We start from the raw sequence: 21330 nt of genomic DNA, 5'->3' as shown, positions 1-21330 counted from the left end.
CTCCATGTTGCGAGGATCTGTACACAATTCCTAGAAGCTGAAAACATCCCAGTTCTTGCATGGCCAGCATACTCCCCGGACAGTGTCAGCCAGTGAGCATGTTTGGGATGCTCTGGATCGGCGTATACGACCGCGTGTTCCAGTTTCTGCCAATATCCAGAAACTTTGCACAGCCATTGAAGAGGAGTGAGCCAACATTCCACAGGCCACAATCAACAACCTGATCAACTCTATGCGAAGGAGATGTGTTGCAATACGTGAGGCAAATGGTGGTCACACCAGATACTGACTGGTTTTCTGACCTCCCCAGACCCCCACAATACAGCAAAACTGCACATTTCAGAGTGGCCTTTTATTGTGACCAGCCTAAGGCATACCTGTGCAATAACTATGCTGTCTAATCAGCATCTTTATATGCCACACCTGAGAGGTGGGATGGATTATCTCTACAAAGGAGAAATGCTCACTAACACAGATTTAGACAGATTTGTGAACAATATTTGAGGGAAATCGCCTTTTGTGTACAACCCCAATTCCAATGAAGTTGGGATGTTGGGTTAAACATAAATAAATAGAGAATACAATGACTTGCAAATCATGTTCGACCTATATTTAATTGAATACACCACAAAGACAAGATATTTAATGTTCAAACTGATAAACTTTGTTTTTCGCAAATAATCATTAACTTAGAATTTTATGGCTGCAACACGTTCCAAAAAGCTGGGACAGGGTAATGTTTACCAGTGTTACATCACCTTTTTTTATTTTAACAACATTCAATAAACGTTTGGGAACTTAGGACACTAATTGTTGAAGCTTTGTAGGTTGAATTCTTTCCCATTCTTGCTTGATGTACAGCTTCAGCTGTTCAACAGTCCGGTGTCTCCGTTGTCGTATTTTACGTTTCATAATGCGCCACACATTTTCAATGGGAGACAGGTCTGGACTGCAGGCAGGCCAGTCTAGTAACCGCACTCTTTTACTACAAAGCCACACTGTTGTAACATGTGCAGAATGTGGTATGGCATTGTCTTGCTGAAATAAGCAGGGGCATCCATGAAAAAGACGTTGCTTGGATGGCAGCATATGTTTCTCCAAAACCTGTATGTACCTTTCAGCATTAATGGTGCTTGTTGATAAATGGCTTTTGCTTTGCATAGTAGAGTTTCAAGTTGCACTTACGGATGTAGCGCCGAACTGTATTTACTGACATTGGTTTCCTGACATATTCCTGAGCCCATGTGGTAGCTGTGTGCTTAGGGTTATCGTCTTTTTTGAAGGTGAACCTTCAGCCCAGTCTGAGGTTCTGAGGACTCTGGAGAATGTTTTCGTCCAGGATATTCCTGTACTTGGCGGCATTCATCTTTCCTTCGATTGCAACCAATCATCCTGTCCCTGCAGTTGAAAAACACCCCCACAGCATGATGCTGCCACCACCATGCTTGACTGTTGGGACTGTATTGCACAGGTGATGAGCAGTGCCTGGTTTTCTCCACACATACCACTTACAATTAAGGCCAAAAAGTTCTATCTTGGTCACATCAGACCAGAGAATCTTATTTCTCACCATCTTGGAGTCCAGGTGCAAACTCCATGCAGGCTGTCATGTGTCTTGCACTGAGGAGAGGCTTCCGTCGGGCCACTCTGCCATAAAGCCCGGACTGGTGGAGGGCTGCAGTGATGATTGACTAGAACTTTCTCCCATCTCCTGACTGCATCTGTGGAGCTCAGTCACAGTGATCTTTGGGTTCTTCTTTACCTCTCTCACCAAGTCTCTTCTCCCCCAATTGCTCAGTTTGGCCGGACGGCCAGCTCTCGGAAAGGGTTCTGATCGTCCCAAACCTCTTCCATTTAAGGATTATTATATTATTATACTGTGCTCTTAGGAGCCCAAAGTGCATCAGAACTTTTTTTTTTTTTTTTTTTTTTTGTAACCTTGGCCAGATCTGTGCCTTGCCACAATTCTGTCTCTGAGCTCTTCAGGCAGTTCCTTTGACCTCATGATTCTCATTTGCTCTGACATGCACTGTGAGCTGTAAGGTCTTATATAGACAGGTGTGTGGCTTTCCTAATCAAGTCCAATCAGTATAATCAAACACAGCTGGACTCCAATGAAGGTGTATAACCATTTTAGGAATGAACAGTATCACAACAATGGGTCTGAATATTTATGGCTGTGTGATATTTAAAAAAAGTTTTTTTAATAAATCAAAGATTTCAATAATATCTGTTTTTCCTCCTGTCAATATGGGGTACTGTGTGTACATTACTGAGGAAAAAAAATCAACTGAATTGATTTTAACAAATTGCTGCAATATAACAAAGTGAAAAATTTAAGGGGGTCTGAAAACTTTCCGTACCCACTGTATATAAAGTATTCTCACCCCTTAAATTTTTCCACATTTTGCTGTTACAGACTTATTCTCAAGCTGATTTGAGTATAGTTTTCTTTTTAAAAAATGTACATCAAATATCCCAGAATGACAAAGTAAAAACATATTTTCAGGCAGTTGTGCAAATTTATTGAAAATGTAAACATTTAACCACAATAGGTACTTAAGTATTCACACCCATGGCTTAATATTTTGTTGAAGCACCTTTGGCAGCAATCCCAGCCTCAACTCTTCTCGGGGATGTCTCTACGAGCTTGGCACACCTGCTTTGCGGCATTTTCTCCCTTTCTTCTTTGCAGATCCTCTCAAGGTCAGTCAGGTTGGATGGGCAGCGTCGGTGGACTGCCATTTTTTGCTCTTTCCAGAGATGTTCGATTGGATTCAAGTCCGGGCTCTGGCTGGGCCACTCAAGGACATTAACTTTATATTGGCTGTGTGCTTTGGGTCATTGTCGTGTTGGAAGCTGCATCGACGCCCTAGTCTGAGATCCAGAGCAATCTGGAGCAAGTCCTCTTGAAGAATTTATCTGTATTTGGCAGCTGTCATCTTACCTCATATACGGACAAGTCGCCCAGTTCCTGCAGCAGAAAAACAACCCCACAGCATGATGCTGCCACCACCGTGCTTCACAGTAGGAATGGTGTTAGCCAGGTGATGAGCAGTGCCTCTTCTTCTGCAGATATGACACTACCAATTCAGGCCAAAAAATTATATTTTGGTTTCGTCAGACCAGAGAATTTTGTATCTGCAGGTCTGAGAATCCTTAAGTTGACTTTTGGCAAACTCCAAGCGGGCTGCCATGTGCCTTTTCGTGAGAAGTGGCTTCCGTCTGGCCCCTCTACCATAAAGGCCCGATTAGTGGAGTGTGTTAGCAATGTTCTGGTGTTTCTCCTATCTCCGCAAGGGAACACTGCAGCTCCACCTTAGTGACCATTGGGGTCTTGTTCACCACTCCGACCAAGGCCCTTCTTCCCCAGTTACTCAGCTTGGTCAGAAGACCAGATCTAGTGGTCCTGGTGGTTCCAAACTTCTTCCATTTTCGAATAATCGAGACCGCCGTGCTTTTCGGGAGGGACCTTCAATGCGACTGAAATTATTTTGTATCGTTCTATCCTTGCCAAAAGAGGGAGGAGTCAGAAGATGCAATTGGAGATGAGGATCAAACTGAGAAGAGAATTATTCTTATATGAAGAACTGGAATGAATACCCACTCACCTGGTGGAAAAAACACTCAATCACCATGCCAGTCCTTGCACATTGTGCTTCAGAGCAAGTGTTCAGCACGTCAGGTGTCATCTTTAGTCCGAGATGCATTAGGCTGTCTGAGGAAAACAGACACCTTTGTTTTCCTGGCAGAGAACTTTAAAGTAGCAAAAGAACTGTCCAAAGAGTAGGTTGCATGTTGGACATTATTTTTTGCTCAATTGTTCAGTTTGTTTGCAAGTGTTCTATAAAGTAAATTAGAAAAAAAAGTATAAAATAAATAATAATCATCATAATAATAATAAGTATTTGTCGTTTTGTCAGTTTTCATTCCACTGCTTTTGCTGATATTTTCGATTTTTGCTGTAGTACCGTTTCAGTACCGGAATCGAGGTACTTTGTGCAGGTATCGTATCGAAGTCACAATTTTGGTATTGTGACACCACTACGTCCTCACTTCTCTCAGACCAAAACCTTGAGACGTGCACTATACGTAGTTTGCACTGTAAACAAGCTGACGTTAGCCACAACTGCTATGTTGCTAACACGGCTTATTGTAATGGAGTGTTACTATAACGCTACATGTTATCGGTCTGACGTTTTATTTTTTGAAATATACAATCAATTAAATATAAAAAAAAGGTGATAAATGTACTAACTTGAGGAGAAATATTACTACCGCATAGCTTTTAAATCCTCAGCTACCAGAGGTCCCTTGCTCTGCTTCTGTTTGCTCATCTTATGCCCAGTTGTTGGCAAACTAGGGATGGGCATCTTTTTATTTTATGGAGGTGTAAATTACGTCTTTGTTTCAATAAAAGTCCTGAAGCCCAAGGTGACAGGTTATGGGCGCGGTTCTTTCTTAAAAATTATATTAGAAGTACAAGATGGGGGGGCCAAAGAGGGCTTATTTATTTTCTTTTTTTTCCCCCCTCCACAGAACAATTTACAAATTTACTACTGTCAGGTTTACACTGACAGACAAACAAACAAACAAATGACAAAGCCTGATTTTTTAAATTTATTTATTTATTTATTTTTTTTTAATTGCAAACCACCCCTTTTAACTTAAAATTAAAAAAAATATTGAATATTTTAATGGGTGCGGCTTATATAATGGTGCGCTCAAGAGACCAAATTCTATGGTATGTACATTTTAGTTTTCCCTGAGAAAATTATTTTAATTGTTTTAGTAATATGCATGTTTATTTTGTCTGTTTTATATTTTCCATGCATACTGACTGTTTGCTTTCTCATGTCTTGCAAAACACCATCTGTCATTCCTGCTTGTATTTCTCAAGATTATCACTGCCACTATCTTTGCATGTGTGTTATATTGATCTGACCTGACCTGTCTTTGTCTGCCTGCCTCCCTCACCACCCCTTCCTACTTTTCTCTTCCTTGTATCTGTTTGGAATGGATCGACTGTTTACCTCCACCAAGGACTCATTGGGGGGCCACCGCGTGTCCCCTCTGGCAGTTCGAAACCTTCTCAATGAGGCTGTGATCGAAGAAGGCGAGGCTTTTGAGGAGAGAGAGGACAAAAAACAAGCCCAAGATAAATACGAGGAAGCAGATGAGAAAAGTGGACACAAAAAAGGGGATGAGGGTGATATCCACCAAGAGCAGGGGGAGGGTCACGGGACTCTAGAAAATGAGCAAAGGGAATCCAGTGATGATGAGAGTGAAAAGAAAGGAAAGGGAGATGGTGGCGGAATAGACTTTTTTCAAGACAGGGAGACTAGGGAGAATTGGGAGAATGTAGTTGACAAAGATGGCAGACCTGAAAAAAGAGTCCAGCATGATGAGATCTGTGACAGGGAGATGACGGAGTGTGCAGAGGTGATGGAGAAAAAAGATTTGCAAGAGAAAGAGGAATGCAATAATCTCATTGAGCATTCTCAAAATAATGACACAGATGTGAAGGAAAGTGACCATGAGGGAGTTGTGCATAAGATAATTGCAGATGATTATGGTGGACAAGATGGAGGAGAGGAAGAAAATGGTGAAAGTCATGCAGATTTGGAGCGATGCTCCCTGAGCCAGAGGAAGTTGACAGATGATGAAGATGAAGTTTTGGAGAGTTGTGTAGCCAGTGATGGAGAAACACAGTGGGAGAGAAAAGAGTTTAAAGATGAATCAGATGGCCAAAAGGCTGAATCAGCATCTCTGAATGAGGAGGAGACCATGGAGTGTTTTGAGATGGAAACAGCTCAATCTGCCCTCCAAGGGAAGAAGGCAACACTTGGTGCCCTTAAAGTGTATCACCAAAAGAGGAAACCTGGCAAGATGGACAGTGTGAATAATAAAGCCTTCCTTCCTGCAGAGGTAGGGTTTGCTATTAAATCTTTGTGTGCTTTTTGCTCACATGTTGCAAGCTTACCCTTCCACAGTAAGCATGCGGTGCTGGTTCCCAAAATCCAACTCCAGTCTTTAGGATTACAGACAGACAATTTGCCTGTTCATGTTTTAGGTTTTTTTTTTTTTTTTTTTTTTTTTTTTTTTTTTTTTATAAATGTCATATATTGGATCAGACACAGGACTCCAAATCCTTTGTCGTTTAAGTTGGCCTAGTTTTCTGCATGCATGCTCACTTTGTTTTGGCCACACTTGTTGATTTGACATAGCATACATTAAAAAAAAAAAAAAACATAGCATTTGCAGCTTTTATGCATGGGAGCCGTACTGCCTGTACGGCTTCTCGAGACACTGCTTTTGTGATTGTGTGTATTTGATAAAAGCAGCAAATCTATGTGTCCACATACACAGTAGATGATTGCATGTGTGCGTAATTGCAACACTGATGCCAGCGATGGGCGATGACATTAAGGAGGGTTCATCCTCCATAAATGTGAAGTTATCGTAATTTCTACTGTCTCAGTGTGACTTAAATCCCATCTGTCCTCCACTCACTTGACTTTTTATTAAGTATATATATATTTTTATTTATTTATTTATTTATTTTTTTAACCCTTCCCTGAACAAAATCTCACTTTCTCCCCCACTTTTGTCAACAGCTCACCCTCGGCAAAGGTCTGTGCTATATTGAGGGACGTTCTATTTCAGAGGTGTCCAAACTTTTTCTTTCTAAGGCCGCACACAGAAAAATCTGTACCTTACTCTTTCACTGAGCAGCAGCAGAATCACATCTCCACATTTAGAACCAAAACATGAGCATTCCGTACTAAGCTGACCTTGGCATCACATCTTACCAAGTGATGTGTGATTGGTTGAAAACAAGGAAATGAGAGATGAGAATCTTTTCTCCTGCCATGCAAACGACACGGGCAAAGTCAAATGTTTCTTTGAGTCTGTGCTGTGTAGTTTGGACACCCCTGTTCTAGTTGGTCATTATAGCATTGCTAGAACAATAAATATCTACAAATTGTGGCCTAACCGTTAGATCATCATGCTACAGTATATTGCAGGCAGCATTAATCTTAACTCATGACTAATTTGTATTAGTCGTGTGCTCAGTGTGAACCTGCTCTTAAATGTCAAATGTAACACTGGAGAAAACTGGATTTTGTGTCTATCCAGAAAAATAAAAAAGAATATGGGCAGGAAAATAGTTTGTGGCCTGCAATCCATAATCTTTTTGTTGGTTGCTTGCTTACAGTTTTGAACAGTGCACTTATTACTATATTAGCAGTAATACCAGTTGTACTGGACCAACGTGTTTGATAAGCTATTTACTTCTGTTTTGTCTCACAAAGATGTCAGAAAAGGTTTTGGACCTTAATGATCTGTCTGGCCCTGTGAGTCAATTTGAGGACAATGATGACGGAGATGTGGAAGATGAGATGGATAAGTATATAAAGGGCGAGGTTGCCAAGAGGTTAGTTGTTTCCATGCTGTTTATGGAATACTGTTAAAGGTTGTACTGAATACAGACTCCAGCTACTTTGTTGTGTTTCGACTAGTGATGTACTGAAATTTCGGCCGCCAAAATGTTTCTGCCGAAGATAGCCCAAAATTCTATTTTTGGTTTCGGGGTGAAGGGCTTTTTCACTGAAATAAAATATTGAAATAACATGTCTGATGCATAACATGTCACATGTTGATCACTGATGGCTGGCACCCAAGTCTGTACACATCAAAGTAAAGACTCATGTACGATTAGCAATCAATGCCCTATTGGGCTTTGCTGACTATTTAATTGAATTGCCTGGGAGGTTTCTTTATTACACATACCTTACACTCAAGGATTGATAATGTCATAGTGCCAAAAAGCAACCACAAATGTGAAATAAGCATAACTTTTAAATAACACATACATGCAACAAACTACTAGTAACATAAACACACATAACAAAGATGAACATCTTTTTTACTGTAATAATTCAAATTTGCATGTCACACTGAATTATGAACCGCGTGGCTTTTCCGTCATCATGCTAGCAGCTGCTAGCCCAATCAGAGAGTCCCTATTGTCGCCCACCCTCGCTGCTTTCCGCTGTTCGGGGCGGGATGCTTGTTGCACGCTATTATGCGCTCCAGCTACCTACGAGCTACAGCTAACGCGGCTAAATACGAAGCCAAGCCACAGTGGTGAACGTTCGCTTGGCGTCCGTTGTCAGCGCAGGATATGTCCCTAATCATTGCCTCCATGACAGCAAATGAACTACACTTTTGGACAAGTATCGTAATAACGAAGGACGGAAGATAAAACAAAATGGGTACACGATGCTAATTGCTAAACAATCACATGATGCCGCAAAACACCAAAATAAGTGATTGTGTGGTACAGTACACTTGTCACATTGGTCTGGCTGGAACCGCGTTATAGCGGATATTAGCCAACTTTGAAGAGCAAAACAGCAGGCAAATGAATACGTGTTTATAGAGGAAAATACTGTCATATACGATGTAGACAGCCATAACAGGGACCGGAACCGAATTGGTATTCACCGCTGCTACATTACTTGACAATGAACCTATAATTTAAAAGTACAGTAATATAGTAAATAATTAGATTGTTTTAAACTGATAAATTAATAACAATCAGATTTTTTGTGAATCAGATGTTTTTTTAATGAATTAACACTAAAATTGCACTTTCTCCAAAGGCATTTGCAGCCTGCAGATAAAGACAAATCATCTCCTGAAGTAGACAGACTTGTGGTCCACCATTCAAGTGTTCAAAACCAACAAACAGCAACTGGTCGCAGCTCAGCTCTGAATCTACACAGGCCTGAAACATCTAGAGGTCGGCTGTCCCGAACTTCCAGCTCTCAAATCAATGACGCAGAAACTACCATACAGAATTATGTGACTCCATTGGAGAAAGAATCAAACTTTGGAATCTGGAAAAATGAAAAGGAGGAAGAAAGTGAGTTGAGGAAGACTGAAAAAGAAATAAGTCAAAAAGCAAGGAGCAAGGAGGAAGACAGAAAGAGTGGGAATGCCATTTGGGGAGTGGAGGAGAGCAAAGAGCAAATAATGGGGGAGAAGAACAGCAGGTTATTTCATCTCCAGGAGACAATTAGCAGAGAGGAAGAAGATGAAAAGGAACGTTTGAAAAGAAAGAAGGAGGAGCGAATATCTTTCCTCATTGAAGAGCTGAAGAGAGAGGAGGAGGCAGAGAAGGACCAATTAATGCAAGACAAGGAGAGGAGAAAGTGTCTCCTCCAGGAGGAGTTGAGAAGCAAAGAACAGGAGGAGGAGAAGCTTCGAGAAGAGAGTGAAGAAAAACTGAGGTAGGTATAATTATGACTATTGGCAGAGGGTTTCTCATGAGCATTGTACATTTTCATGACTCTTTGTTTTTTAACATCCTCTCTTTGTTAAACAAAAATCTTCTGTGCGAGAGAGCTAATCTAATCTTACCCAGCCTGGTCACTCTGAGATGGAACTTTTACATCTTAATTTCTACCACCTCCAGCTCTGTTCCTGTTGTCTCTTCAGTGCCACTGTCTCTAATCTGTACATCATGGCTGGCCTCACCACTGTCTTTTAAACATTGCCCTTCATCGTAGCAGAGACTCGTCTGTCACATAAAACACCTGACACCTTCCCCCACCCGTTCCAACCCGCTTGGATGTGTTTCTTCGCTTCCTTACCACACTCACCATTGCTCTAGACCAGTGATTTGCAACCTTTATGGAGCCACGGCACATGTTTTACAATTGAAAAATCTCACGGCACACCAACAAACAAAAGTGTCACAAAAAGTGGATACATTAATTAATGTATGTACTTCCAAGAGCATTTATTTGTTCTGTCTGTCATTATTCCTCACTGGCATAAATAGATGAATAAAGATACATTATTTATTGGAAATAAATAATTCTTTGAGCAATTAAGTCAAATTTGATAATTTCCCACGGCACACCTGAAGAGGGCTCACGGCACACTAACGTGCCCCGGCACGCTGGTTGAGAATCACTGCTCTAGACTATGGACTCCAAGTATTTAAAGTCTTTCACCCTCACTATCTCTTCTCCCTGTAGCCTTCCCTCTCCACCGATCTCATTCATGCACATATATTCTGTCTTACTTCCCCACTGAGATTCTTTTAACTGTACGTGGGATGGTGCAATTTGTGAGTGTTCTTTTGGACAGGTCTTATTTTCCACAGTGTCAAAAATATGTTAATCATCAATGATATTAAAGCAAACTAGCGGTCCATTAGGCATTGGTACATGCTACACATCACCTCTAACAGGTTGAAAATATTTGTTCAATCTTTTATAATTGTTTTATCAAGAACTTAGTTAATTTTGAGTGCTATCCAATCCAAGATGTTTCAGGCCACTCGACCTTTAATATGACACTATACATGCAATGTACATATTGATCCCAAATTACATTTGCTGTTAAAACATCCATTTACCGCTTATCATCACCAGGGTTGCGGGCGTGCTCGGGCGTTCTGTTAAAACAATCAACTTTAAAATCTGTTATGGGTACTACTTTGTCTATTTCATCAGGGCTCTGAAACAGCATCTTTTGTCCAAGAGGCAAGAAGAGGAAGTCAAGTTAAACAAAGAGTCTGACAGGATGTTGGAGGCACTGAAAGAGTCTGCTCTGAAGGAGAGAGAGAAGCAGCTTCATGAGCTCAGGTCAGAGTCACAAAGGTGTATGGGAGCAGCTACTGCATGCAGTGGTTTTATAATGGAAAAACACAAATTCATCTGTCGCAGTCAAACCTTGCAGGAAGGTGGGACTTAAGCAAAAGGACCAGCCCACAGTGCAGTAAGAGCCATATTCTCCCGTTTGCTTGTAACGCACCTTCCAACTATGTGCATTGTTCTGTCCCTTATGACACACCCACCTTGCGTAACCTGCGAATTTGTGCACAACCACCGAAGAGGGGTGACTCATTGAAGTCTGAGGCTGGCTCTAAATCACGGAGCATGGAGTTTTCCAGCGACCTGTGAAAATAATTTAAATCCAATTGGAAAAACTTTATATATGAAAATACCTTACATTGCAAATGTGTTGTCGTGTACACCGCTGACGTGCACGCCACTCTGCCATAGTACACTTTAAAGGAGAGCGTATGTTTTGTTTGTGTATATGAAATAAATTTAATTTAAAAAAATTAATAAATAAAGGAAAGTTCAGTGGTGCCCAAGCTTCACTGCGACGTGGACCAGGCGAGTCACTTTAACATACTGTATTTGACGACCAACATACAGAAGAAGCAAATAAAAACAAATGTTTCAGTATCTAACGCACTCAACTCAGGTTTGATGTGAGTGCATAGTGCCATATTTACTAACCAGACTGAATACTCACATGAACGAAAATTACACTATTAATGTATAACTATTTTTTCATGTTTAGGGAGGACAGTGAAGCCATGTTAAAAGAATTACGTATTACACTTGAAGAAGAAAAGGCAGCCGAGCGTGACCGGTTGGAGGCTCAAAAGAGGCTGGACATTGAGCGTCTGAAGGCTGAGTCAGAAGAAAAGCTGCAAGCAGAGAGAGAGAAACTCCAGGAAGAGAAATTAAACCCTTTTAAACAAGAGGTGGTTGTTGGTGTTTTTTTGTTGTTGTTATGAAAGAAACAACAATGACAACAACAACAAGTCATTATTATGATAATTTATATACTGTATGTTTTTGTCTGTCTGGTAAAGTTAAAAAAGTTCCCTGGCACAGAGAGGAGGAGGGAGCTGATTGGTCCACGGCCTGAACAGCAACTAACAGAGTACCACAGAGAGGTTAGTCCATGCAGTTTTACATATTTTTTCCCACCAGTCGATGAAACTCTACAGGAAGTAAATTCCACTGTAATAAAGCTTTACACTGACTCATGCTTTTCCTGTGTAGCTGTCTGATTTGCTCCTGGAAGTCCGGGAGGAAGTGCAACGTGACCATGAGAAGAAGCTAGAACAGCTGAGGGAGGAACACAGGCGAGAGCAGAACATCATCAGAGAGAAACAACTGGAGGAGGTTAGAAGGATGTACAGCGGGTGAAATAAGTATTTAACACGTCACCATTTTCTAACTAAATATATTTCCAAAGATGCTATTGACATGAAAATTTCACCAGATGTTGGGAACAACCCAAGTAATCCATACATACAAAGAAAGTAGAAAAATAAGATCAGAAATTAAGTTGTGTGTAATAATGTGAAATTACACAGGGAAAAAGTATTGAAAACTAGTATTTATTTAATACTTTGTACAAAAGCCTTTGTTTGCAATGACAGGTTCAAGATGCCTCCTGTATGGAGAAACTAGTCTCATACATTGCTCTGGTGTGATTTTGGCCCATTCCTCAACACAAGCAGTCTTCAAATCTTGAGGTTTCCGTGGGCTTCTTTTATGGACCTTGAGTTTGAGTTCTTTCCAAAGATTTTTGATTCAAGTCAGGTGATTGGCTGGGCCATTCGAGCAGCTTTATTTTTTTTTTTCTCTGAAATCAAATGACAGTTTTTTGGCACCATGTTCTGGATCATTATCCAGCTGAAATGTCCACCCTTGTTTAATTTCCATCATCCTCATGGATGGCAGCAGTTTTTTGTCAAGAATGTCTCCGTACATTTGCCATTTATCCTTCCTTCAATAACGTGAAGTTTACCATTACCATTTTCTGAAAAGCAGCCCCATACCATCATGTTCCCACCTTCGGACTTCACTGTTGGTGTGGTGTTTTTAGGGTGATGTGCAGTGCCATTTCTCCTCCAAATGGCATCCAAAAAGTTCAATTTCACTCTCATCATACCAGACTATATTCTCCCAGTATTTAACTGGCTTGTCCAAATGTTGTTCAGCAAATTTGAAACCAACTTTGGTGAGCGTGCATAGAAAATAGCTTCTCCCATATTAAAAAAAAAAAAAAAAAAAAAAAAAGAAGAAGAAGAAAAAAAAGCCCTGGCGGGAACGTGCGCCTTCTTTTTTTTTTTTTTTTTTTTTTTTAAACAGAAACGCCTGCTCTGGTTTAAAAAGTAGAGAGAAAAAAAGAAAATGGGCTTCCATACATAAGAGATGTCGTAATGGTTCCACAAATAGTGTCACAAAAGATATTTAAAATAAAAAACTACAAACAACAAGATTATCCTTTCGAAGTAATACCCTGGAGTCTAACACACTTTCCCATCCTTCTCTGCCACACCTGCATGCACTCCTGGGAGGATTGTTGGGGGACCATCTGCAGCGCCGTCATCATGGCCATCTTAATGTCGTCCACATCCTAAAAACGAGTCCCCTTGAGATAAAAAAACGAAAAAAAAATAAAAAATTGAGCCTGGTTGAGTTAGAAGGGAGTTTTATTCCAGCACAGCAATGTTCTTCTCAGCCAGGAACTCTTGGATGCTCAGGGCATTGTAATCAGCCACGAGTTGTTCTGCAACAACTCTCACCTCTTTTTGCACACCTAACAAAGCAAACGGTCTGATTGATTGTCTGGCTCACATTGAAGGTGAAAACTTTGAAGTTTGCAGTTTGGGTTTGAAATACTGTATATCCTTTGTGACACCAGTCCTGGACCTTTTCTGACACACCCATGAATGAGCTGCAGTAACTTTGTGTTGCTTTCAACTTTCAAATTTGAATCTGTGTGTTTGTTTATGACAGGAAAGTATCCAGAGGGACCGCTTCCTTACAACTCAGCAGTTTGACAGAGACCATCTTCAGGCCTCACATGCTCTACAGCTGGAAAGACTGCGCAAGCAACTTGACAGTGAGATAGAGAAGGCACAACTGACACATTCACACAGGGTAAGATCAGTCTGACTCATACATTGATATGAATGCAACCTGTGTCATATGCTTAAAGAAAATGTTGAACAAGAAAGACATTTAAAGAGTCAGGGTATCAGAGACCGCGAGATCGGTACACTAATGTCAGATGCAAAAGGTGTTACAGGGGCTCCTTGGTTGACAACTGGGTTCCGTTCCTACTGCGGCAACGTAACGGGAATTTGTATGCAAGTCGGAATGTGCCGTAGTCTATCACTAACCTACACTAATGCAGAAATTAAATCGTAACTATACCCAAGATGTCAAAACATTCTGTTATATTTTAAATGTGCATAGCTTCTTTATCAGCTGCTGTTTCTCTAAATCTAATCTAAAACTTTTAAAACATCGCGTCTACTCGCTTATGGGTGCCATGATTATGGAATCTTATGCCACGAGGCAAATACCATAATTACTCGTGTATAATGCGCATTTCCCCCCAAAAAAATTGTCAAAAGTCAATAGTGCGCATTATACATAGGTATAGGGGAAAATGAAAACGCTTTTACATTTTATAAATGTATGCCGCCATCTAGAGGTTACGAAAAAGCTGTACACTTTCATTCCAATGTCACCGCCACCTCGAGGTTATGAGAAAGGTGTACACTTTCATTCTAAAATGCCGCCACCGAGAGGTTATAAAAAAGGTGTAGCCTAAACTTTCATTCCAATATGGCAGGGGTACATATGACTGCATATACTGTATGTACATTTGTGCTCATAATTTTACACACCCTGGCAGAATTTGTGAAATATTGTTGTTTTTTTAAAATATGACTGAACAACAACCATCATTTATTTCTTTATGGTTATGTTTTGTTTAATGATAATGCTTTTCTGAAATGCTTGACCGTTTAATTTGAATCCCATTAAAATAAAATTAAATGCGTTTCACCTAGCCCTTTCATGTTTTCTTTAAAGAATTGTACCCATCTTACAAATTCTGCCTGGGTAAGCAAACATATGAGCACAACTGTGTGTTTTCTCATTTACTAAATAAAGGTAAGGCTGTGAATTTCAAAATAAGAGCAAGTAAATAAAAACAAGTATTACATATTCAAATAAAGTGCTTAACTTCAGAATAATTATTTTAAAAAATACTTACTTTTGATCATATGGGTCAAAGCAAAATCATGCATTGTAAAAATGCATTATACATGGGTAGAAGGGTTTTCCAGAATTTTGAGGTCAACTTTGGGGATGCTCATTATTACACTACTTCACTGTGTGCTGTTCGTAACCTTGAAATGTTATGTCAGTCCCAAGCACCGCCTGAAATCAACCCAATTGCTCAGGATAATTCAGGTGTACAATACAGTTTTACACAGTGAGTGAGCGATCAGTGCATAGTTTTCCTCATATTATCTCGCTTTGAGTTCATAGTAACTAAACTACTTGAAAAATCAAATTAATTAGATGCTTTGTAATGAATTAATCTCAATTAATCGCATTTTGAATTCTACAACAATAGTCGTCCTAAAAGCAACATGATTGAATTAAAATTGATTTTAGTGGATGACTTAATCAAATAATTGACACAGAAAGGAATATTGTCAACTCTGGAAAAATGCATCTAATTGCATTTCAATACAAAACAGTAGAAAAACTAATAGAAAATATCCCTGGCCAAAATTAAACGGTCTTGACGTTAAAGTGCCATTTTAGCACTGTTTTTGTTGAACAGTATTGCCTTTAAATGGTTTTTGCGTGGGTTTAAGTGCTTCGGTCGTATGAAAACTCCTTTTTGCACAACTACGCACAACAACAAAACCACGCTTATCAAGGCTTCCATCGGGTACTTTGTTCTTTTGTTTGTTTGTTTTTTTTTTGTTAAATTTGCCGCCCATCAGTCCAAGAATTGCTGTTTCATCTAATTCCTCCATTTTGGTAGCTGAGCTCTGACATGTACATCAGTCTAATCGGTGTACCAGGAAATCGTGCACTGACAAAGGTTCTGCGTTGTTTGGAACACAAAATGCACTTTAAAGTGCACTTTTTTAAAAACTAATTCATTTGTTTGTAATTAATCACGATAAATCTGATGAAGTCCCACCCCTAGTAAATACATGTTTCAAGGTTACAAACGGCGCGCAGTTACTTCAGATCGTTTTACTCTTCCTGCAGGAATCAGAACTTAAGGATCTGATCAGTCAGTTGGAGCTGAGAGCAAAAGAGCTGAAGAGAGAGGAAGAAATGCTGTCCAGCAAGGTACTATTTGCTCATGAACTCATCAGAATACATCCAAAGCAACTGGGTTTGGACTAATATTGTCTCTTCTTAGACAGCGGATCTGAAGAGGAAGAGGAAGATACTTGGGGAAGAAGAGGAAGATGTAGACAAACGGACAGGGGTTGGGAGTTTTTTTTATGTAGACAAAGAAAGTAAATTATATATTGATAAATATTGTATTGGATGTGTGTCCAGGCCTTACACAAAGTTACCCTGGAAAGAGAACAGCTGAAGCTGGAGCTGGAGCGAATGAGGGAGGAGCAATCTCACACTCGAGAACTCCTCCGCGTGGTGCGGGAGGAGAGGAATGAGGCCCGGCAGGAGGAGGAGAGGTTGACGGAGGAGCGAGACAAAGTCAGAGAGGAAGGCAGGAAGGCGAAGGAGCAAAAAGAGCGACTGGAAAGCAAGGTGGCCCTTCTGGAGGAAAGATGCAACCGGCTCAGTCGCAGAGTCAGGTACACTGAAATGTCCAGAGAAGTAGTCATGAAATTGAGAATGAAGTTATTTTCAAATTGGGAGCTGGAATTTAAAAACATGAGAATTTCCTCAGCATTTGTCTTGTTGTATCCTCCTAGTGAGTTGGAAATATGTGGGGGCTGTACCATCAGACAAAACATGGTCAAAAACAAGGTGATGTCGCCCCCCAGTGGCCAAAGAGACTCATCACTACATGTAGATGACCTGGAGGACCCGCTTCGCTGCACTGTACCTGACAGTAACGGCGACAACATTGAGTAAGTACAGTAGATGCCTTTTTTTTTCATATATTGACTTTCTGATCACTCTCATTGGTGAAAGTCTAACATTTTATGCCAGCATTGAGCATTAACACTCACCTCTAGAAGTAATGGCACAATGAGGTAAATTATTTATTTTTGCTGTAGACTGAACAAAATTGGGGTTTGAAATCAACAAAGAATAAGCAGTTATTGCAAGCAGGATTTGCAACTGAATATGATTAGCTTTTATTTTATCCTGTATCTCACCTGAAAACGTGGTTATTGTTGAAAATGCCATCTTTTACGTTCCATGTATCAGATGTCAAGATTGTACCATTAAATCAATTCTGAAATTTCTTGTCTCATATTCATCCTTTTGAAGTAAAACTTTAATGTTTTCACTCTACAGCAAAACTAAAGAAACTGGCCTCACTGTTTAAAATCTTTTGGAGGGGAGTGTATGTGTATATGAATTATTATTATTTTTAAACCACAATCCATCCATCCATCCATTTTCTGAGCCGCTTCTCCTCACTAGGGTCGCGGGCGTGCTGTAGCCTATCCCAGCTATCATCGGGCAGGAGGCGGTGTACACCCTGAACTGGTTGCCAGCCAATCGCAGGACATACACATACGAACAAACAACCATTCGCACTCACATTCACACCTACGGGCAATTTATAGTTGTCAATTAACCTACAATGCATGTTTTTGGGATGTGGAGTGCCCAGAGAAAACCCACACAGGCACAGAACATGCAAACATCACAATCCTTGCATCAAATAGGGCTTTGCATGCAACTCGAAACCAATTAGTCATTTTCACTAATAGCCAATTCATATCAGAATTTGCTGAGTATTTCTGATATTACTTAGTATTTTTAATTAAAAAAAATAAAAAATTTGCTGTGGGGAAAATCAAGACTATTCAATCAAGACATTATAAAGTTCACAACATTAATACAGGTTTTCACACCTGTCTGTTCAGATTTGGTGGATTGAATTCATCCATCCAAAAGACCAAGATCTTCCTAGAGAAGGAGAGCAACCGACTAATGCAAAGACAGACTTTGCATGTGGCCCAGAGCAATTCCACACAGCAATCCAAGATGGATGGAAGGGTAACTCCGCAGACGGTAGGAAGTGGTGGAATCCATATTCTCATTGCATGTTTAAAGAAACACCCTGTCTTATTGTATTTCCTTTCTCTTGTCAGGAGGCAAGAAATGTGTCTGAACTGCAGGAGATGGTTAAGATTGGAAATCCTCTCAACTGTAGAAAAGAACAACTTAAGCAGCTCGACAGTTCTATAGCTGAGGAGGTTAGCCCGGAGTATCATATCATATACAGTTGAAACGAGACGTTTATATCCACTATATTAAAAGACACACTTTTTTTTTTCACTGTGTCTCAAATCAGACTCAACTTTTCATGTTTTAGGTCAGTTAGAATGACCAAAATTACACTATATTGTCAAATGTATTCACTCACCTGCCTTGACTCACATATCAATTTAAGTGATATTCCATTCCTCATCAATAGGGTTTAATATGATGTTGATCTACCCTTTGCAGCTGTAACAGCTTCAACTCTTGTGGGAAGGCTTTCAACAGGGTTTATGTGAATTGTTTCCCATTCTTCCAGGAGCATATTTGTGAGGTCACTCACTGATTTTTGGACGAGAAGGCCTGGGTCACTGTCCACTCGAAATCAACCCAAAGGTGTTCTATCGGGATGAGGGCAGGACTCTCTGCAGGCAAGTCAAGTTCATCCATACCAAATTCTCTCATCCATGTCTTCATAGACCTTGATTTGTGCACTGGTGCACAGACATGTTGGAACAGGAAGGGGTAATCATTCAACTGTTTGAATGTCCAAAATCTCTTGGTATCCTGAAGCACTCAGAGTTCCTTTCACTGGAGCTCAGGGGCTAATATTTTGGAAATTTCCAACTTTGTGGGAACAGTTTGGAGATGGCCCCTTCGTGTTCCACAATGACTGCGCATCACTGCACAAATCAAGGTCCATATAGACATGGATGTGAGAGTCTGATGTGGATAAACTTGACTGGCCTGCACAATCCTGACCTTAACCCTATAGAACACTTTTGGATGAATTAGGGCAGAGACTGAGAGCCAGGCCTTCTCGTCCAAAATCAATGTGTAACTTCACAAACGTGCTTCTGAAAAAATAGTCATAGATTCCCATAAACACGGTGGCACGGTGGCCGACTGGTTAGCACATGTGGGGGGTAGTGCCCGTAAAGACAATAAAATTATTTTAATTAGTGGAGGCAACATTTGTGTATGTGTGTGAAAAATGGTACCTGACTACTAGATGGTGTTTAGGAGAGGACAAGGATTTTAAATTCAGGTCAGAGCTAGCATAGTGAATCTAGTACTGAAGAATTGTGATGTCTTATACTACCTCTAGTCAGTACATGGGCAGCAATATTTTGGAAAATCTTGGAAATTTCCTGCAGCAAATTGTCAATAAAGGATAATAATCCATCCATTTGGTTTAAAAACAAACAAACAAAAAAAAAGCACTAGTTCTCAGCATCAGCCAATGACTTTTTTTCCTGATATTATACAACCCCAATTCCAATTAAACATAAATAAAAACAGATTGCAATGATTTGCAAATCACCTATATTTAATTCAATACACTACAAAGACAATATATATTTAATGTTCAAACTGATAAACTTTATTGTTTTTAGCAAATAATCATTAACTTAGAATTTTATGGCTGCAACACGTTCCAAAAAAGCTGGGACAGGTGGCAAAAATGACTGACAAAAGTTGAGGAATGCTCATCAAACACCTGTTTGGAACATCCCACAGGTGAACAGGCTAATTGGGAACAGGTGGGTATAAAAGGAGCTTCCCTGAGTTGCTCAGTCATTCACAAGCAAAGATGGGACGAGGTTCACCTCTTTGTGAACAAGTGTGTGAGAAAATTGTCGAACAGTTTAAGGACAATGTTCCTCAACATATAATTGCAAGGAATTTAGGGATTTGTTTAGAAGAAGAAGAAGTCGGGGTTTTGAATCTAGGTCCCCCACGGTGGCAGGCGATGATCTTAACCATTGGGCCACGGCTGCCCCCAGTTGTTTCATCATCTAGGGTCCATAATATCATCAAAAGGTTCAGAGAATCGAGAAATCACTGCATCTAAGCAGCAAAAACCAACATTGAATGCCCGTGACCTTCGATCCCTCAGGCAGCACTGCATCAAAAACCGACATCAATTTGTAAAGGATATGGGCTCAGGAACACTTCAGAAAACCAATGTCAGTAAATGCAGTTCGGCGCTACAGCCGTAAGTGCAACTTGAAACTCTACTATGAAAAGCAAAATCCATTTATCAACAACACCCAGAAACGCCGCCCGCTTCTCTGGGCCCGAGCTCATCTAAGATGGACAGATGCAAAGTGGAAAAGTGTTCTGTGGTCCGACGAGTCCACATTTCAAATTGTTTTTGGAAATTGTGGACTTCGTGTCCTCCGGGTCAAAGAGGAAAAGAACCACCGGGGCTGTCATGGACGCCAAGTTCGAAAGCCAGAATCTGTGATGGTATGGGCCTGTGTTAGTGCCAATGGCATGGGTAACTTACACATCTGTGAAGGCACCATTGATGCTGAAAGTACATACTGGTTTTGGAGAAACATATGATGCCATCCAAGCAACGTCTTTTTCACGGACCCCCCTGCTTCATACAGCAAGACAATGCCAAACCACATTCTGCACATGTTACAACAGCGTGGCAAGTAGTAAAAGAGTATGGGTACTAGACCGGGCTGCCTGCCTGCAGTCCAGACCTGTCTCCCATTGAAAATGTGTGGCGCATTATGAAGCGTAAAATACGACAACGGAGACCCCGGACTGTTGAACAGCTGAAGCTGTACATCAAGCAAGAGCGGGAAAGAATTCCACCTACAAAGCTTCAACAATTAGTGTCCTCAGTTCCCAAACATTTATTGAATGCTGTTAAAAGAAAAGGTGATGTAACACTGGTAAACATGACCCTGTCCCAGCTTTTTTGCAACGTGTTGCAGCCATGAAATTCTAAGTTAATAATTATTTGCTAAAAACAATCAAGTTTATCAGTTTGAACATTAAATATCTTGTCTTTGTAGTGTGTACAATTAAATCTAGGTTGAACTTGATTTACAAATCATTGTATTCTGGTTTTATTTGTTTAACACAACATCCTAATGTCATTGGAATTGGGGTTGTGCATGTGTTATAGTTGTGCAGCATGGTAGTTGAAGCCTAAATAATCCTGATCAAAGGAATTGTTGAAATTCTTTACTGTGCTGCTGGAGGTGTGAGCCAAGCCCTTTGCATGAGAGCACTCCAGAACAGTTTTTCCTCAGTATGGTACTAGTACCACTAGTTATACCAGGGATCCCTCTAGTGGTACATGAAAGAATCACTCCCTCAGGAAAGTCCAGACTGATACATTTGCATTGAATCTATTAGAACTGTTGATTTTTTAGATGGTCACTGATGATATAGTGGTGCACTCGCCTGACTTTGGTGCGGGCAGCGTGGGTTCAGTTCCCACTCAGTGATGTTGCGA

The 21330-nt window shown here is 40.4% G+C and overlaps 1 protein-coding gene across 3 annotated transcripts in view; it reads left to right on the top strand.

Moving 5' to 3' along the window:
- Nucleotides 1-21330, top strand: part of LOC133404856 (centrosomal protein of 164 kDa-like) — a 43634-nt gene that overhangs the window by 17639 nt on the left and 4665 nt on the right. For 2 of the 3 annotated variants that reach the window (XM_061681290.1, XM_061681289.1), the window contains exons 9-22: nucleotides 5044-5928; nucleotides 7317-7438; nucleotides 8670-9299; nucleotides 10533-10664; nucleotides 11392-11578; nucleotides 11690-11773; nucleotides 11883-12005; nucleotides 13632-13775; nucleotides 15921-16004; nucleotides 16078-16146; nucleotides 16221-16480; nucleotides 16601-16759; nucleotides 17732-17879; nucleotides 17960-18064. In XM_061681290.1, the coding sequence (XP_061537274.1) occupies nucleotides 5044-5928; nucleotides 7317-7438; nucleotides 8670-9299; nucleotides 10533-10664; nucleotides 11392-11578; nucleotides 11690-11773; nucleotides 11883-12005; nucleotides 13632-13775; nucleotides 15921-16004; nucleotides 16078-16146; nucleotides 16221-16480; nucleotides 16601-16759; nucleotides 17732-17879; nucleotides 17960-18064 (3132 nt within the window). The remainder of the gene's footprint in view (nucleotides 1-5043; nucleotides 5929-7316; nucleotides 7439-8669; nucleotides 9300-10532; nucleotides 10665-11391; nucleotides 11579-11689; nucleotides 11774-11882; nucleotides 12006-13631; nucleotides 13776-15920; nucleotides 16005-16077; nucleotides 16147-16220; nucleotides 16481-16600; nucleotides 16760-17731; nucleotides 17880-17959; nucleotides 18065-21330) is intronic. The other variant, XM_061681291.1, reaches the window with a different exon arrangement.

This window comes from Phycodurus eques, chromosome 7 (assembly GCF_024500275.1).
Source record: "Phycodurus eques isolate BA_2022a chromosome 7, UOR_Pequ_1.1, whole genome shotgun sequence".
Taxonomy (NCBI): domain Eukaryota; kingdom Metazoa; phylum Chordata; class Actinopteri; order Syngnathiformes; family Syngnathidae; genus Phycodurus; species Phycodurus eques.
This window is presented reverse-complemented; position numbering and strand designations above follow the sequence as displayed.